This window comes from Elephas maximus, chromosome 5 (genome assembly GCF_024166365.1).
Source record: "Elephas maximus indicus isolate mEleMax1 chromosome 5, mEleMax1 primary haplotype, whole genome shotgun sequence".
NCBI lineage: Eukaryota > Metazoa > Chordata > Mammalia > Proboscidea > Elephantidae > Elephas > Elephas maximus.
In genome coordinates this window covers 17,621,188-17,639,879 of record NC_064823.1, presented here as the reverse complement: position 1 = coordinate 17,639,879, position 18,692 = coordinate 17,621,188, and the positions used below count along the sequence as shown (strand labels likewise).

Below are 18,692 nucleotides of genomic sequence, written 5' to 3'. Positions count from 1 at the left end.
TTATCAATGTATAATGTCCTCCTTGGCTCAGTGGTTAAGTGCTTGCCTGCTAAACGAAACGTCAACGGCTCAAACTCACCAACTGCTCTGTGGGAGAAAGATGTAGCAGTCTGCTTCCATTAAGATTACAGCCTTGGAAACCCTATGGGGCAGTTCTATACTATGAATGCTATGAGTCAGAATTGACTTGACAGCAACAGGGTTTTTTGTTTTTGCCTCTTGTTACTTGTTTTGATTTAAAGTCTATTTTTGTCTGATGATAACTGCTGTAGCTTTCTTTTGGTTAATGTTTGCATAGAATGTCTTTTTTCATCCTTTTACTTTTAACCTCTTTGTGTCCTTGTTTTTTTAAAGTCAGTATCTGATATACAGCATATAGAATGCTTCTGATTTTTACCCTTTGACTTTTAATATGAGAGTTTAGTCTGTTGGCATTTAAAGTAATTACTCATAAGGCAGTATTTATTTTGGTTTGTTTTTTGTATGTATTATATATGTTCGTTTTTTAGTTTCTTCATTATTCTTTAATTTTATGCCATTTCAGTCATTTATTTTTTATCTTGGTAAATTTATATGTAACAAAGCATTTGCCATTTCAGCAGTCTTCACATGTACAGTTAACATTACTCAGTTTTTTTGTGTTTAGTCGAATTTTTGTAATGTACCATTTTGATCCCCTTTTTTATTTTTCTATACATATTTTTTAAATTTTCTTATTGGTTACTTTGGGGGTTAGAATTAACAAATATATAATAACCTAGATTAAATAATACCAATTTAGTTACAATAGTATACATACACTATGCTCTATATATCTCTGTCCCTCCCCCTTTATATTCTTGTCACAGATTACATTTTTATACATTGTTTTCCTGTTAACATAGATTTACAGTTGTTGTTTTATGCACTTGGTTTTAAGTCATGTGTAAAAAAAGAGGAGTTACAAACCAAAAGTACAATAATATTGGCATTTGTATTTATGTGAGTAGTTACCTTCCTCAGTGTTCTTTTTTTTTCTTTTTATGGCATTGAGTTATTATCTGATGTCTTTTCACTTCAGTCTGAAGGACTACCTTTAGCACTTCTTGTAGGGAAAGTCTACTGGTAATGAATTCCCTCAACTTTTGTTCATCTAGGAATGTCTTAATGTCTCCTTCATTCTTGAAGGATAGTTTTGCTAGATAAGAATTCTTGGTTGATAGTTTTTTTTGCATTGTTTTTTTCTTTCAGCATTTTAATTGTGTCATCTTACAGTGTTCTCAACCCATGGTTTGTGATGAGGTATCAGCTATTAATTTTATTGAGATTCCTTTAAGATTCACTTCTCTCTTGCAACTTTTAAGATTTTCTCTTTGTCTTTGGTTTTTGACAATCTCATTATAATGTGTCTCAGTGTAGATCTCTTTGAGTTTATTCTTCTTGGAGTTCCTTGAGCCTCTTGATTATGTATGTCCATTTCTTTTGTCAAATTTAGGAAGCTGTTGGCCATTATTTCTTCAAGTATTTTTTCCTGCTTTCTCTCTCTCTCTTTCCTGTGCTTAATGATGTCCAATAGGTCCATCAGATAATATTTATTTTTCTTCATTCTTTTAATTTGTGCTTCTCAGACTCAGTAATTTCAATGTCTCATCTCAAGTTCACTGCTTTCGCTGTCTGCTCTGATCTTCTGTTAAACCCCTATAGTGAATTTTTCATTTCAGTTAATGTACCTTTGAGCTACAGAATTTCTATTTGATTCTTTTTTATAATTTGTATGTCTTTATTGATATTCTAATTTCGTTCATGCATCATTTTCCTGGTTTCCCTTAGTTCTTTGTACATGGTTTCCTTTAGCTCATGGAACATATTTAAGACGATTGATTTAATGTGTTTGACTAGTAACTACAATGTTGGGCTTCCTCAGGGATGGTTTCTATTACATTCTTTTTTTCCTGTGAATGGGCCATACTTTCTTGTTTCTTTGTATGTTTTGTAAATTTTTGTTGAAAACTGGACATTCTGGGTATTTTAGTATGATAGCTCTGAAAATCTGATTCTGTCATTTCTCAGGAATTGATGCTGCTACTTGATTAAGGCTGCAGTCATTTGTTTAGTGACTTTTCTTAACCAGTTTTGCAGAGTATGTATTACAGTGTGTGTGGTCACTGAAGTTTCTGTTTCATTATCTTTGCAGTCAGCCAGTGATCTGAAAGATTTCACCTAAATAAATAAGTAAATATAATGGCACACTAGCTATTTAAGCTGCTGCCGCTCCAGGAGAAGCCACTGCTGCTGAGAGGGCTGAAACTGCAGCAATCATCTGGACCAGACTTTTAGGGCACCACTAGACAAACTCAAATGTACAACCCCAAATCTTTGGAGGACAACGTCTCCACTGCTTGTCCTGGTACCAGCCAGCCATTTTAGGAATGAGGGCCACCATTCCCACCACCACAACCATGGTGAGAAATGGAGGATGGTTGCCAGTTGCCACAAGTGGCTCACCTACAAAAGATCAGCAACACCTTCCTTCATCAGGTGCTCTGTTGGTGGTTGTAAGTGTCTGATTAGGTTCCAGAGTTTCAAAATAGTTGATTTCAGTTGTTCTTTCCAGTTCAATTGTTACTTTGAACTTCTTACTCCACCATTTTGCATCTCACAGATTTTTTATCATTAATTATATACTAATGCTTCCTCTTGTCTTTGTGGGACTTCAGAAGTATATAATCAGTGGCCTGTTAGCTTTCCATTTGCCTGTCTGATGTTGCATAGAAATCTCATTTATATTCTGTTTCTCCTTTAAAATAAAGTAAAAGGAAATCCACCCCAAACCTGTTTCCTATCTTTCTTATCTTGGTTGGATGCCTTGGGAATCCCCATTAACTTTTTCTGACTTACAGCATGGATTTTGCCACTGGGACCTTTCAGGTTTTTTTTCCTATGCATTTCTATTGCAATGTAATAGTTCTGGTTTGCATAATTTCTCAATGGTATTTGTGCAATAGGTTCTTGGCTCTAGGTCATTCTCTTTGTAGTTTTCCTCTTCTCAAAGTAATCTTTCCTCCTTCTTCCTTTCTATTTCTAGCAATTAAGGGGATTTATTACTGGAAATCCATGAAGCAGTGCTTACTTTCAGTCAAAACTTCATCTAAGGCTTCCAAGAATGATTTTCCTTATTCTCCTGCCATCTTTGGGAGTACTTATCTCTGTGTTAGCTTCATATTCAGTCAGCTTTTCTCCATCTGGCAACAGTGATGGCCACTGACAGTTTCAGACTTATATCATTTTCAAAATGAGGAATGCCAAGGAAAAGAATGCTAATTCCTTAGTTTTTCTAAAATGTAAATCTGACCATCTTCCTATTCTCAATGGTATTTAATAAAATTCCTTGGCAAACAAGAATTCGTGATTTGGTTGTTATGTATCTGTCTACCTTCAGTGTGCCGCTGCTTTAAAATTCATGGTCTGTAAATAGCAAGTTATCGATTTATGCTTTCATGTTGCACATGCTGTTTCATCTGCCTACAGTATCTTTCCATATTGTTTACTTGCCAGACTCCTTTTTATCTTTCAGATTGGAAAATCAAGTTAGGTTACTACTTTCTGGCAATTTTTTTTTTTTTTTAATATATGCTTTTCTAGCCATCTACTCCAGAAAAATCACCCTCCTACCACTGTTACTCATGCGTACCTATTTTTATCTCTTGAACTAATTTGTTATTAATTTCTTTACAAGTTCTTTTTGTTTACTAGATTATTAAGTCTCTTTGAGTCCTTTTAGAATAGTACAAAGTAGAAGTAAAAAAAAAGACTTTGGTTGTACATCCAGTAGTGGTAGACTAGGTAATTTAGATCAGCCTTTCTGCTGAGAACAACCAGAAAATTAGGCAAGTAAAAAAGTCTGTGTTAAAGCACATTATAGCTAAGAAGACAGTAAAGAATTATGTGGTCAACACCTGGAAGAAAAAGGAAGCCTAGAGAAATAAGGCCTGTATTTGGGCCTGTATTTCCCCTAGAGGCATCTGCCAGTTTCAGAAAAAGTAGCTGAGAAGCTAAGTAGAGCTTTAAAAGAAAACTCATATGTCTAGGGGGATTAAAATTGGAGTTCAGGACTCAAACAGAGGGAGGCCTTCAGTAAAACTTTCAGGTTTTGGTGTGGAACACTGTAGATCTACATCCTAGAAATTAGCGCCAACTGGAAAAGACCTGCTCTCAGTAGGTATTAATGCCAAGCTTTTAATTGTTTTAATCTCTTATTGGATCAACATGCTAATGCCACTAGCCACTTGCCTGAAGCAAAGACAAATCTTTTCTGGTGGAAAATAACATCCTAGGCCTCAAATTTTTAGTAATAACATCTGGCCCTGAAAAACTAATGAGGCATACAAGAAGAAGAGATGATGTGATAGGAAAAAAAAAAAAATAGAAACAGACCCACAGGGATTCAGATAATAGTTATCAGACAGACTTTAAAATAACTATAAAATGTGTTAAAAAGAAAACCAAAACATAAGATGGAGAATTTCAGCAGAAAACTAGAAACTGTTAGAAATAATCCAGTTGAAATTCTAGAACTGAAAAATACAATAATTTTGTGCAGTGGATGGGCTGACTAGCAGTTAGCACAGCTGAATAGAGAATTACTGAACTGGAAGAAGGAGCAAAAGAAAAATCCAGAGTGAATCACAGCTATACAAAAAGATGGAAAATACAGAAAAGAGTGTAGGAAACGTAAGAGGTATAGTTGAAAGGTCTAACATACATGTAATTGGAGTCTTAGAAAGGAGGAGAGAGAGAATAAGGCAGAGTTAATATTTAAAGAAATTAGGGCTGAGAGTTTACCAAAACTGATGAAAGACTAAAAGGGACAAATTCAAGTATCCCTAAGAACTCCAAAGAAGATAAATACAAAGAAAACCATATCAAAACCATCACTGCTAAAAACTAGTAACAAAAGCCAGAGGAAAAGAACAGATTACTTTCAAAGGCTCAGTAGTAAGACTTTCAACTAACTTCTTAGCAGAAACAATGGAGGCCAGAAGACAATGAAATTATACCATCATGATGTATTACTGAAAAAAAGGGAAAATAGCCTTCAAGAATAAAGGTAAACAAATCATTGAAATGTACACTTAAAATAGGTGTTTTTTTTTTTAAATTGAACCTTAGATGAAGGTTTGCAGAGCAAACTAGTTCCTCATCAAACAGTTGGTACACACATTGTTGTATGACATTGGTTCACAACCCCACATGTGTACACTCTCCCTTCTCAACCCAGCGTTCCTGTTCTTTCCTGCCTTCCAGTCCCTGCCCCAGGGCTAGTGTACCCCATTAGTCTTGTTTTGTTCCATGGAACTGTTCAGTCTTTGGCTGAAGGGTGAACCTCAGGAATGACCTCATTACTGAGCTGAGAGGTTGTCTGGGGGCCATACTCTTAGGGTTTCTCCAGTCTCTGTCAGGCCAGCAAGTCTGGTCATTCTTTTTGAGTTATAATTTTGTTGTGCATTTTTCTCCAGCTCTGTCTGGGACCTTATATTGTGATCCCTGTCAGAGCAGTCAGTGGTGGTAGCCAGGCACCATCTAGTTGTACTGGACTCCGCCTCAGTGCAGGCCATGGTAGGTGTGGTCAAAATAGGTGAATTTTAAGGTATGTAAATTATATAAGTAAAGCTGTTAAAAAATGAAGATAAAACATTTTCAAACAAAAACATAGAAAAATTATTTTCAGCAGATTCTCCTTAAAGAAAATACTAAATGGAGTTTTTCAGGCAGATGAAAATGATTCCAGAAAGAAGATGGAGATATAAGAATGAACAAAGAGTAATGGAAAGGGTAAATACATGTGTAAATTTGAATGAATATTCACTGAATACAACAAAGCTTGTGTAATTATATTGATAGTCAAAGTAGATTTTTAAGGCAAAAAGAATTATCCAAGATATAAAAGAGGAACATTTCATAAACATCAAAGATTTAGTTGCCTTGGAAGATATAATAGTTCTAAATTTGTATGCATCTAATAATATATCCTTAAAATACATAAGGGAAAAATTGACATAGAAATAGGCAAATTCATAATCATAGTGGGAGAGTTTGGCATATCGTATCATCTGATGGACTAAGTAGACCAGAACATCGGTAAGGATATGGAAGATATAAACAACAAAATTAAGAAACTTGGCCTAATTGACATAAGTGAAGCACTACATTCCACAACTGCAGAATATGTATTCTTTTTAGACCCTTACACCATATGCAAAAAAATCAATCCTAGACGGATTGTAGATCTAAATGCGAAAGGCAAAATAATGAAACTTCTAGATGATAACATAATATGCCAATGATATTTCAGTAGGAAAATATTTATTAAATGCATTATATTTGATGAAGAACTTCTTTGTATCTAAAAACACCATTAAGAGAGTGAAAAGGCAAGTTAACAGAATGGAATAAGATATTTATAACATTTTATAAAGAACTCTTGCAAATCAACAAGAGAAGCCTGTAGAAAAATGAGCAATAGAATTGAAAGGCACCTCACAAAAGGAGCTTTTCAAATCAACAAGTATAGGAAAGATTTTCAGTCTTATTAGCATTCACAAAGATGGAAATTAAAATCACAGTGAGATAGCACACACACGTACCAGAATGGTTAATTAAAAAAAAAAAAATTTTTTTTTAAATAATTATAGATTCACAGGAAGTTGTAAAAATAATACAGAGTCCTGGATATCTTTACCCAGTTCCCTCCAAAGATTACATCTTAACTGTAATAAGATGGCAAAACCAGAAAACTGACATTTTTTATTATAAATATGTTCTCATAGTTCTGTGTCATTTTATCACAGTTAGATTTATGTAACCACCACCACAATCACCACAAAACTCCCTAGTGCTACCCCACTAGCCTCCCTGCATTACCCCCACCCCCTGGCAACCACTAATCTGTTCTCCGCGTGTAGAACTTTGCCATTTTGAGAATGTTCTATAAATGTATGAAACCATACAGTATGTGACCTTTTGAGATAGCATTTTTCACTCAGCGTAACACCTTTAAGATCATCCCAGTTGCATTTATCCACAAATGACTGCCCTGATGAGGAACACAACAGAGCGTCCCTGATGGAGCAGGAGAAAAGTGGGGTGCAGAACCCAAATTCTACTAAAAGGACCAGACTTAATGGTCTGACTGAGACTGGAGGGACCCCAGAAGACATGGCCCCTGGACTCTGTTAGCCCAGAACTGAAACCATTCCCGAAGCCAACTCTTCAGACAAAGATTAGACTGGACTCTAAGACAAAGTGATGCTTGTGAAGATAGTGCTTCTTAGCTGAAGTAGATACATGAGACTAAATGGGCAGCTCCTGTCCAGAGGCAAGATGAGAAGACAGAGAGGGACAGGAGCTGGTTGAATGGACACAGGAAATACAGGGTGGAAAGGAGGAGTATGCTGTCACATTATAGGGACAGCAACTAGGGTCACATAACAATGTGTGTATAAATTTTTATATGAGAAAGTAACTTGAACTGTAAACTTTCACTTAAAGCACAATAAGAAAAAATTGTGGCTCTTTTGTAAAGTGCTAAATAGTAAATATTTTAAGCTTTGTGGGCCGTGCATTCTCTGTTGCAACTGCAGTCACGCATCGCTTAACATCCATAATACATTTTGTGAAACAGGACCCTCTGTGATTTGGACATTTTGCAAACACCATGTTATAGGCAGTACCCTTGTTATGAATGTCAGACTTACGGACACCTTGTGCTTAAGAACGGTCTGCCATAAAGCCTATTGTGTTAAAAATTTGAGTTAAATACACCTGGCAGCAGAATCCCTTTGTATGCAAGAGATATGTAATAAACCTGTTGTGTGTGGGAAGCTGTTGCACTATGTTCAGTTAAGCCCCGCATCTCAATGTTCTGTCTTCTGATCAGGAAACGATTTTGGTATAAAGACAGAAGCTGAATAATCATTTTAGGTATTGTCATTAAAAGAATGTAGATCATATTTTAAAAGACTAATGAGATTGTTGAATGGTGTGGGCTGACAAATCATTATTCATATCTGAAGACCAAAGGAAAAGATTCTTTGGTTAGGGAGCTCTTGAGAGCAAGGCACGACTATTTTGTAATGATGAAGTCACTTTGGTTCCATGTGACAAAATACTTTTGTTATGTTTTTTACCTACTTAAATACTCTGTTATAACATTATGGGAACACATTTGTATATGCAGATGGACCTTGCCCGAACAGATGTTATGCAGCACAAGACTGTACTCAACAGGGAAGCAGCTATAGGCAATATGGAAAGAGCGGGTGTGGCTGCGTTCCAGTAAAACTATTTACAAAAATAGGCTTTGGTCTTTGGGGGCGTAGTTTGCTGATCCCGCTATGGAGCCATAAACTGCAGTTACACACAACTACATGGATGTACCTCACAGACATAACTTTGCATGAAAGAAGCAATACATTATGGTTCCATTTTTTAAAATAAGGTTCAAAAATGGGCAAAATCAATCAGTGGTGTTGAAGTCAACATAGCGATTATCTTTGGGGAGAAGAGAGGAGGTAGTGGTGGGAATGGACATGAGGAGGCCTTCGGGGGAGGTAGTAGTATGTTCTCTCCCTGAGTGGTAGTTGCTTAGGCATGTTCTGTTTTGATTACTCATGTGATGTGTAGTTATGATTTGTGAGCTTCTGTAGTGTATATTGTCATACTTCAGTGAATAAGTTTTAATAATTCAAAACAAAAAGTATACTCTTTGTGTTTCCTTGAGGGGAAAACTGTGTTTGTTATTCATCTCTGCCATGTGGTAATATAATAAAACTTATTGAATTTAAATGGGAGTTGTTAATAGCAATCTTTATAGAAAGATAAGGCATAGTGAGTAGTGAGTACTGACTCTGATCTTAGCTTGAAGAGCTTTTAGAAGTCTTGAGGAAACAATTAAAAAAAAAAATTTTTTTTTTTTAATTGTACTTCAGATGAAGGTTTACAGAGTAAACTAGTTTCTCATTAAACAATTAATACACATTGTTTTGTGACATTGGTTGCCAGCCCCATGACATGTCAACACGCTCCCCTTCTCGACCTTGGGTTCCCCATTACCAGCTTTCCTGTCCCCTCCTGCCTTCTCATCCTTGCCCCTGGGTTGGTGTGTTCGTTTAGTCTTCTTTTGTTTTATGGGCCTGTCTAATCTTTGGCTAGAAACCCTGGTGGCGTAGTGGTTAAGTGCTATGGCTGCTAACCAAAGGGTCAGCAGTTCGAATCTGCCAGGCGTTCCTTGGAAACTCTATGGGGCAGTTCTCCTCTGTCCTGTAGGGTCGCTATGAGTCGGAATCGACTCAATGGCATGGGGTTTGGTTTTTTGTTTTGGTAATCTTTGGCCAAAGGGTGAACCCCAGGAGTGATTTAAGTACTGAGCTATAAGGGTGTCTGGGGGCCATACTCTCGGGGTTGCTCCAGTTTCTGTTAAACCAGTAAGTCTGGTCTTTTTTTTTTTTTTTGGTGAGTTAGAATTTTGTTCTACTCTTTTCTCCAGCTCTGTCCGAGGAAACAATTTTGGTATAAAGACAGAAGCTGAACAATCATTTTAGGTATTGTCATTAAAAGAATGTAGATCATATTTTAAAAGACTAATGAGATCGTTAAATGGTGTGGGCTGACAAATCATTATTCATATCTGAAGACCGAAGGAAAAGATTCTTTGGTTAGGGAGCTATTGAGAGCAAGGCACAACTATTTTGTAATGATGAAGTCAATTTGGTTCCATCTGACAAACACTTTTGTTATGTTTTTTACCTACTTAAATACTCTTTGGTGTTGTTCATTCAAGGGTCATGGGCACATTAGCACCATGTGGTGTCAATGTGATAGAGGGTTTATTGGGGGAAAACTTACAAGAAGTAGTAGAGTGAAAGCAATCTCTTGAACCTTTTTTTTTTAATCCCATGGTTTAGTCCAGGCATATATGACCTTCATGCACCACAGCCATCAACCTTCCTTCCAGTAGAAAGTAGCCCTCACATCTGCAATGCTCTATCTACATATACTCGTAGGTTAGGGCAACAACATCTAAGCAACTGTGTAACAATGGTTAGGAAGGGGAGCCTTCAGACCCCTGGGGCAGGAATTGGTCTATTTCTTCCTTTGCGCTAACAACTCTGACCTATTGAGCCTCCTTGCCGCTAGCTTCCAGGACCATCCAATTTGTCTTTTCATCAGGTGAATCCTATTACTAGAAAATAAAGTAAAAACTTCTTGGCTTGGTACTAAAAGGTCTTCTAGTAGTTTTCTCTAATTTATCAGGCCTTTTGCCACTGGTCCTACACAGAATTTCTCCTTCACTTAATTACTTGTAATAAACACATTGTTTATTCCAAGCTTCTCATCTTTGCTCACATTACCTGCTTTTCCCTTTCTCTAAATTCTCATCCTTTAAGAGCTGCTTTTGTCCCCTCTCTTCTGTGATACCTTCCTGATGACCTGAATTCTTAAGCCAAATATTATAACTTTTCATATTCTGCTTAGTATTAGTAGTTTCTATGTATATATCTCTTCCACCTAACTTGTAAATTAGGGCAAGGAACATAGGCTACTTTGCAACCTCTGTAGTACCCTAACAGTCTTGAGTATAAATGCTCAACAAGTAATAATTAGTATGTATGTTCTTATAATGTGTTTGAATTATAAAATATTCATAATATTTTAGGGTCAATGGTTTTTTTTTGGTTTATGCCTCTATTAGACTCTGGATATTAATTGTTATAGTATAATGCTAGATTCTTAATTAGAACTTTTTTTTTTTAATGTACTGCAGTTAATCCCAGTTTTAAAAACTCATTTTTTGAGGTTGGTATCAAATTATTGTCTGTTGGTTACTCTATTAGCCAGTTTAGTAATTAGATTCCTCCATTCTACTTCAGCAAGAAGTTGAGAACTTTAAGAAGCTAAATCTCATTAGTAAAGAGCAATTTGAAAACCTAACACCTGAACTTCCTTTTGAGCCAAACCAAGAAGTTCCTGTAGCACCTTCACAGTCCCAGCAAGGTATGTAAATCTGCTTTTATGTAAATGTCTGAATAATATTAAAGCAGTTCTAAATTAACTTTTTAATGTTGGTTCCTTTTTTCTTTATTTGGGGAAAATATTTAGGTATCTGGTAAGATACTAGAATTTTAAAACTCAACTTCAGAAAATTTTAAAGACATAAATACAGATCATAAATTTGGTGAGACAGCTTTTCCTGTAAAAGGACAAAATTGGAATCCCATCTTACTTTTGATGATTAGGGAGATAATTATAAAAGTGACCTAGAAAATAACTATTGTAATACTAGATCATGCTCAAAACCAGCCTCTTCCTTAAAAAATAGGCAGAATTGATTGCCCTTTGTATATCTGGTGTGATTTTTAAATTTCTGCAGTTATTTCTCTTAAAAATTCTCAAAAACTTGCTGATTCCTTAAAATACACACCTGGAGTCACTGTTTGTTTTAAGGCTTTAGCTGTGTGGCAATGTAAATACACCTGGGAGATATATAAATTGAACCTGACATTTTCAGACAATATGACTGATTTTCTCGTGATCTTTCCTGAAGTCAAGGGAAAAACAAAACAAAACGCTTTTATTTTGACCTACAGAGAATTGTATAATGAAACCGCATGTACCCATTACTTACCTTTAACACTTAATCAATTTTTGTTTCACCTAAATTCCATTCACTCCCTCTACCTCTCACTGGGTTTAGTTTGAAGCAAACTCCCAATTATATTATTTGTATTATCTCATCCCTAAATATATCTGTGTTTTTAAAAAGATAGGACTGTCTTTTAACACATAACACAGTACAGTTATCACATCTAAAATTAAGAATAATTCATTAATATAAAAAATCTAGTATTCAGATTTCCTCATTTATCACTTCAAAAAATTTTTTTTTAAGTTTCTTAAAGCAGGATCCAATAAGATCCAAATATTGCAGTAGGCTAATATTGCTTTTAGTTTGTAGGTTAAGCCTATTTATTTTTTAAAGAATTTTTCCTTGCAGTTTATTTGTTGAAAAAACTGGATTGTCCCATAGAGTTTCTCCAGATGGCATACTTACGGTTTCATTAAACCTGTTTTTCTGATTCTGGATTTTCCAAAAATTGTTAGCTTGATAAAGAGGCTTGATCAAATTATGGCTCAGATTTTTGCAAGAATATGTCATATATTGAATACTTCCACCAAGATGCTGATAATACTTGGTTGTTCTCTTTTTGTGATGTTAGCAGCCATTGATCATTGCTTAGAGCTTTGATTTCACTAGGGGTTGGAAAATGGTGATCATTCTACTTTTATCATTGCTTCTTTATTTAATAGCTAGAATACTTTCATAAAGGGAAATTTCCCTTCATTGACTGTTTATCCTGCAATAGAGTTCTTACAGGAAAGGGAGAATAAATGCTTTAATTCTTTCCCTTTATTTGCTGGGTTTTTTGTTATCAGCTGGTTCCCTAGCATCCTTCATTGGTAACCAATGAGGTTTGTTTTTGCATTTAAGTTATCATATGAACTCGAACATATTAAAAGGGTTTCACTTTGTTATAGTTATTATTCTGTGCCATTTATCAGTTTATTGACTTTCAGTCACAAATTCACCTTTCATTGCCTTGCTCTGTGGTGATGCAACTGAACTTGGTAAACTTTCTTGTTTGCCAGGGGTCACATTTGTTAAGTTTGTCGGGACTCACGTTGCTGTTGAGTGAGTTGGTCACTGTTTCTAGGCCTTTTCAATTGAAAGAACTGGGAAATTTTTTTAAAGAGAAAAACACATTGTGAGTTCATGTTGATATTTTCTGTTCAAATTGGGGATTACAGGTTTTAATTTTAACTTCTTTAATTTTATATTTGTATCATTTTTTGATTACATGAAAAAAATCTTTGTTCTTTACCACATTAACAGGGTAATGTGCTCGGCTGCTAGCCGAAAGGTGAGCGGCTCAAACCAGTGGGAGAAAGATGTAGCAGTTAGCTCCGGTAAAGATTACAGCCTTGGAAACCCTGTGGGGCGGTTCCACTCTGTCCTATAGGGTCACTATGAGTCAGAATTGACTCATCAGCAATGGGTTTTATTTTGGATGGTGTAATAGTTTCAGAATAACAATAATATTAAATAATATTATTATTTTGAATATTTAAAGGACATTACTTCTTTTAAAGTTCTTTATGTTCTTAGGTTATCCCATTAGAGTATTCAGTCAAAATACTGAGTTTTTTTATTGTTAAGTTTGAGAATTTTGCTCCTTAGCACATAACAGAGAAAATGAAAGTCACAAATGAGATAAATTTTGCATTGCATGAAATTAACAAACAGTATCACAGAAATCTAAAATCTTAAAAATCAATGTGAAAAAAGGCAAACATCGGTAGAAAAATTAGTAAATAAAACATAAACAGGAATTTGACAGAGTAAAATTAAATGGCCAATAAATATGCAGAGATGCTATCCTCATTATTTTGCTGATATTTGCCTTTTAAAGCCACAGGGATATATCACATTAAAAACTAACAGCTTCACTTCAGGGGACACGCTTGCAAATGTTTACCGGGAGATAAGTGCAAGAACATCTATGGCAACATTGTTCATAATAGGAAAAAGTAAATGGAAACTACATGTTGACGTTTTTGAACTGGTGTATGTTTGTTGTATGTATTTTCACCACAATAAAAAGTTAATGAAAACTAAAAAATGCCCATTTATAGTAGAACATACTATAAGATATATATTCATACACAGGAAGAATATACAACAGTGAAAGCTACGCGTGACAAACTAAACTAAAACTACGTGTGACAAAATGGATTAATCTCAAAAATTTCAGTGAATAAAAAATAAACTAGTCACAAAGGAGTTCATTCAGTGTAATACCGTCGTATAAAGTATAAAATTCTTGGATACTTGCATAGCTCGCAGAAACCATGAATACAGGAGCAAGGAGAATTTTAATACAAAAGTTCAATGTAGTGGTTTACTTCTGGGAAAAGGGGGAAATCCCGTCTAGAAGATCTGCACTTGGGTTTGCTTATTGCTTGCTGTTAGTTGTCATTGAGTCGACTCGGACTCGTGGTGACCTAAGGTGTAACAGAAGGAAATATTGCCTGATCCTGGGCCGTCTTCATAACTGCTAATATATTTGAGCCCATTATTGTAGCTATTGTGTTAATCCATATTGTGGAGGGTTTCCCTCGTTTCCACTGACCCTCTGCTTTACGAAACATGATGTCCTTTTTCAGCGACTGGTCTTTCCTGATGACAGGTCCCAAGTAAGCAAGATGAAGTCTTGTCATTTTCATTTCTAAGGAGCATCCTGGATATACTCCCAGATAGGTTTGCTAGTATCTGGAATTTATGTATTGGTCTAGTTGGTGGGTATATGAGTATCAACTCTATCTTTAAATGTACAAATGTATATTATATACATTTATTGATCTTTCATGCTATAATCTCTAGTTTTTAAAAATGTGAACAGAAAATAAAGAACAAATTAGAAAGGTAGAAATCAGTCTAACAAGAAATGTTGAATAGATTAACTCAGATTAAGACATTTTCTGATTGGATTTAAAAAAAAACTTAGCTCTATGATGTTTACATGTCATCAGTATACAGAAAGATTATAAGGCAAAGAATGGAAAATGGTATAAAAGAATGATACTGATAGAATATTCTATTACTAGGTACTAATAAAAATTCTATTACAAAATAGAAGTTAGAACATACAGAAGGTGCTTATACTTACTGTGCTCAATATCTATCTTCCTGTTTATCCTCCCTACCCACTCCAGATAGGCCTCTGCTCCCCATACTCCAAATCAGCTTTTGATAGTGTCACCAGAGATCTCCATATTTAATCTAGGGGTCAAATCAGTCCTAATTTACCTGACATCATCATTAGATCAAATTAATTACTCAGTCTTGAAACACATCTTTCTTCCAGAACACCATACACTTAGTTCTCCTTCTGCCTCATGCTAGTCTCATTTGTAAGTCCTTCCGCATTGCCCCAACCTTTAAAGTTTGGGTGCTTTAGGACTCAGTCTCAAATTTCTTATGTTTTTTATCCTAAGTAACTCCACAGGTAAGTAGCATCTAGTTTCATGGTTTTAAATAGCATTATTATATTAGTGAGGGGCATTTATATGTACAGACCAAACCTCTACCCTGCATTCCAAATACCCAACTGTGTTGTCAGTAGTTATACTTGGATACTTATTTTCCAGCACCATTTGTTAAAATGTCTATCCTTTCTCCATTGGTTACCTTTTCGCAGACCCATGCATATAGTCAATTGATTTTCAACTATATGTATGGGTCTGTTTTTGGACTCCATATTCTCTTCAGTTGACCCTTATGTTTATCCTTTGGCCACAGCACACTGTCTTGATGATTGTAGTTTTACAGTGAGGTAGTATGAGTCCTTCAACTCTTTTCTTCTTTTTCAAAATTGTTTTGGCTATTCTTGTTTCTTTGCCTTTTCATGTAAATTAAAGAAGCAGCTTATTGATTTATAACAAAAAACCCAGTTGGTATTTTCATTGGAATTGTGTTGAATCTACAGATTAGTTTGAGGGAAATTGACATCTTAATAGTATTAAATTTTCCAATCTAGGAACATGGTATACTTTTACATTTAAGTGCTTTTTTTGTTATTTCTTCAGTGTTTAATAGTTTTCAGTGTATTTTGCACATATTTTCTTGATATGCACCTAAATATTTTATGTTTTGGGGGTTTGGTACTTTAAACATTTAAAAATTTCCAATTGTTTATTGCTATTTATAGAAATATAATTGACCTTGTATCCTGTAATCTTGCAAAATTCACTTATTAGCTTTAGTAGCTTTTTTGTAGATTCTTTGGTATTTTCTGTATAGACAGACATGTTGTCTATTAATAGAGGTAGTTCTATTTTTTACTTTTCTAACTGTTGCCTTTTTTTTTTTTCCTGGCCTTATTTCACTAGTTAGCAGTTGCCTTTGAGTTGATTCTGACCCTTGGAGACCCCATGTGTGTCAAAGTAGAACTGTGCTCCATAGGGTTTTGAATGGCTGATTTTTTGGAAGTAAATACCAGGCCTTTCTTCCAAGGTGCCTCTGGGTGGACTTGAACCCCCAACCTTTCAGTTAGCAGCTTAGTGTATTAGCTGTTTCCTGGAGACTCCATTGCACTGGCTAGGACCCTCAATATGATGTTGAATAGAATTGGCAAGAGCGGACATCCTTGTTCCCCTCATGTTAGGGGGAAAGCAGTCTTTCGCCATGAAGTGTATGATATTAGTTATTGGTTTTTCATAGATGCCCTTTATCAGCTTGGGGAAGTTGCCTTCTTATTCCTAGTTCGCTGAGAGTTTTTAATCATGAATGGATATTGAATTTTCTTTTTTCTGTATCTTTTGAAATCATATGGTTTATCTTATTAGTCTGTTGATGTTGTAAAATTACATTGATTGGTTTGCAAATGTTGAACTAGTCTTGCATTCTCAGGATAAACCTCAATTGGTCACAATATATGATCCTTTTTATATGTTGTTAGATTTCATTTGCTGGTTTTTTGTTTTTGAGGATTTTTCACTATATTCATGAGGAATATTGGTCTGTAGTGTTCTCTTTTGGGGGGGTTATCTTTGTCTGGTTTTGGTATTGGGCTAGTGCTGACCTCATGAAATGAATTGGAAAGTGGTCCCTCATCTTCTATGTTTTGGAAGAGTTTGTATAGGATTGGCATAATTTATTGCCTACAGGGAAACCCTAGTGGCTTAGTGGTTAAGAGCTCCTTGGTGCTCCTTGGAAACCCTATGGGGCAGTTCTACTCTGTCCTATAGGGTCACTATCAGTCAGAATCGACTTGACAGCAACAGGTTTGCGTTTTTTTTTGGTTATTCCTTACAGGGTTGGTAGAATTCACCAGTGAAGCCATCTGGATGTAGAATTACTGCAAAATTTTTTGTTTACAAATTTAATTTTTTAAAATAGATATATGTAATAGGTAATCTATTTTTTCCTGAATGAGCTTTGTAGTTTGTGTCTAAGGAACTTGTTTGTAATACTCCCTTTTTGCTCTTTTAATATTTACAAGCATGTCTCTTCTTTCACTCCTGTGTTCGTAATTTGTGTCTTTTTTTCTTCATTTTTTCCCTTGGTCAGTCTGGCTAGAGGTTTATCAGTTTATCAATTTCGTTTTCATTGATTTACCTTATTATTTCTCTGTTCCAAATTTCATTAATTTGTGCTCTTTATTATCCCCTTCTTTCCGTTTGACTGGGTTTATTTTGCTCTTCTTTTTCTAGTTTCTTAAGGTGGAAACTTAAATATTTGATTTGAGACCTTTTTCCCTTTCTGTTATATGCATTTAGTACTATAAATTTCTCTAAGTACTATTTTAGCAGAATCTCACAAATTTTGATAATGTGTTTTCGTTTTCATTCAATTCCAAATATTTTCCAATTTCACGTATATTTTTTTCTTCGATCCATCAGTTATGTAGAAAAGTTTTATTACAAACAACTTTCATGAAATATTCATTCCTTAGACACAAACTACCAGAGCGCACTCAGGAAAAAATTTATTTTATGATCCACAATTTGGTCTGTCTTGGTGAATGCTCCAGTGCATTAAAAAAAAGCATGTATTCTGCTGTTTTAGGGTAAAATGTTCTATAAATGTCTATTAGATTCAGTTGGTAATGGTTGTTGTTGAGCTCTATATCCTTCCTGGTTTTTTTCCTACTAGTTCTATCAGTTACTGAGAGGAGTGTTGAAGTCTCCAACTATAATTACAGATTTGTCTGTTTCTCCTTTAACTTCTGTCAGTTTTTGCGTTGTGTATTTTCATGCTCGTTTGATACATTTATTGTGTTTAGATTTAAGTTTATTAACATAGGTTAGTGAATTGATCCTTTTATCAATATATATTGATCCTCATTATCCCTGATAATTTTCTTTGCTCTGAAATCTAGTTGGATATTAATATAGCCACTCAGCATTCTCTTGATTACTGTTTGCATGGATATGGTATCTCTTTTTCCATCCTTTTACTTGCAGCCTACTTTAGCATTATATTTGAAGTGAGTTTCTTATAGGCACCATATAGTTGGGTCCTGTTTTTTCCCCAGTCTGACAATCTGCCTTTTAATTCATATGTTTAGACAATTTACATTTAATGTAATTATTAATATATTTGGATTTAGGTCTACTGTATTATTATTTGTTTTGTTTGTTCACTATTTTGTTTTTCTCTGTTTCCCTTCTCCTGCCTTCTTCTGGGTTATTTGTACATTTTCTTTGTATTCCATTTTAATTTATCGTGAGTTTGACACATACACTTCTTTGTACAGTTTTTTTAGTGGTTGCTGTAAGGATTGAAAAATACATACTTAACTTTTAAAAGCCTATTTAGAATCATCACTACAATAGGTATGTAGAAACTTTATCACCGTATAGATTTCTTTATGCTATAGTCATGTTGTATCTACCTACATTGAACCGTTCATCAGACAATGTAATAGTTTTTGCTTTTGATCATCAACATGTTTTAAAGAGCTCAGAAGGCGAATATCTATTATATTTATCCAGATTTTTACCATTCTATTGCTCTTCTTCCATTTGTGATGTTCCATGTTTCTTTCTGGTATCATCTACCTTTTGTTTTAAACACTTTCTGTAGTAGTTCTTTT

The 18,692-nt window shown here is 34.9% G+C and overlaps 1 protein-coding gene across 4 annotated transcripts in view; it reads left to right on the top strand.

The window, feature by feature from the left end:
* LARP1B (La ribonucleoprotein 1B) overlaps window positions 1-18,692 on the top strand; it is a 149,496-nt gene that overhangs the window by 91,809 nt on the left and 38,995 nt on the right. For 3 of the 4 annotated variants that reach the window (XM_049885340.1, XM_049885338.1, XM_049885337.1), the window contains one exon: window positions 10,908-11,031. The exons of the other annotated variant lie outside the window; for it this stretch is intronic. In XM_049885340.1, coding sequence (XP_049741297.1) covers window positions 10,908-11,031 — 124 coding nt within the window. The remainder of the gene's footprint in view (window positions 1-10,907; window positions 11,032-18,692) is intronic. 4 annotated transcript variants of the gene reach the window in all.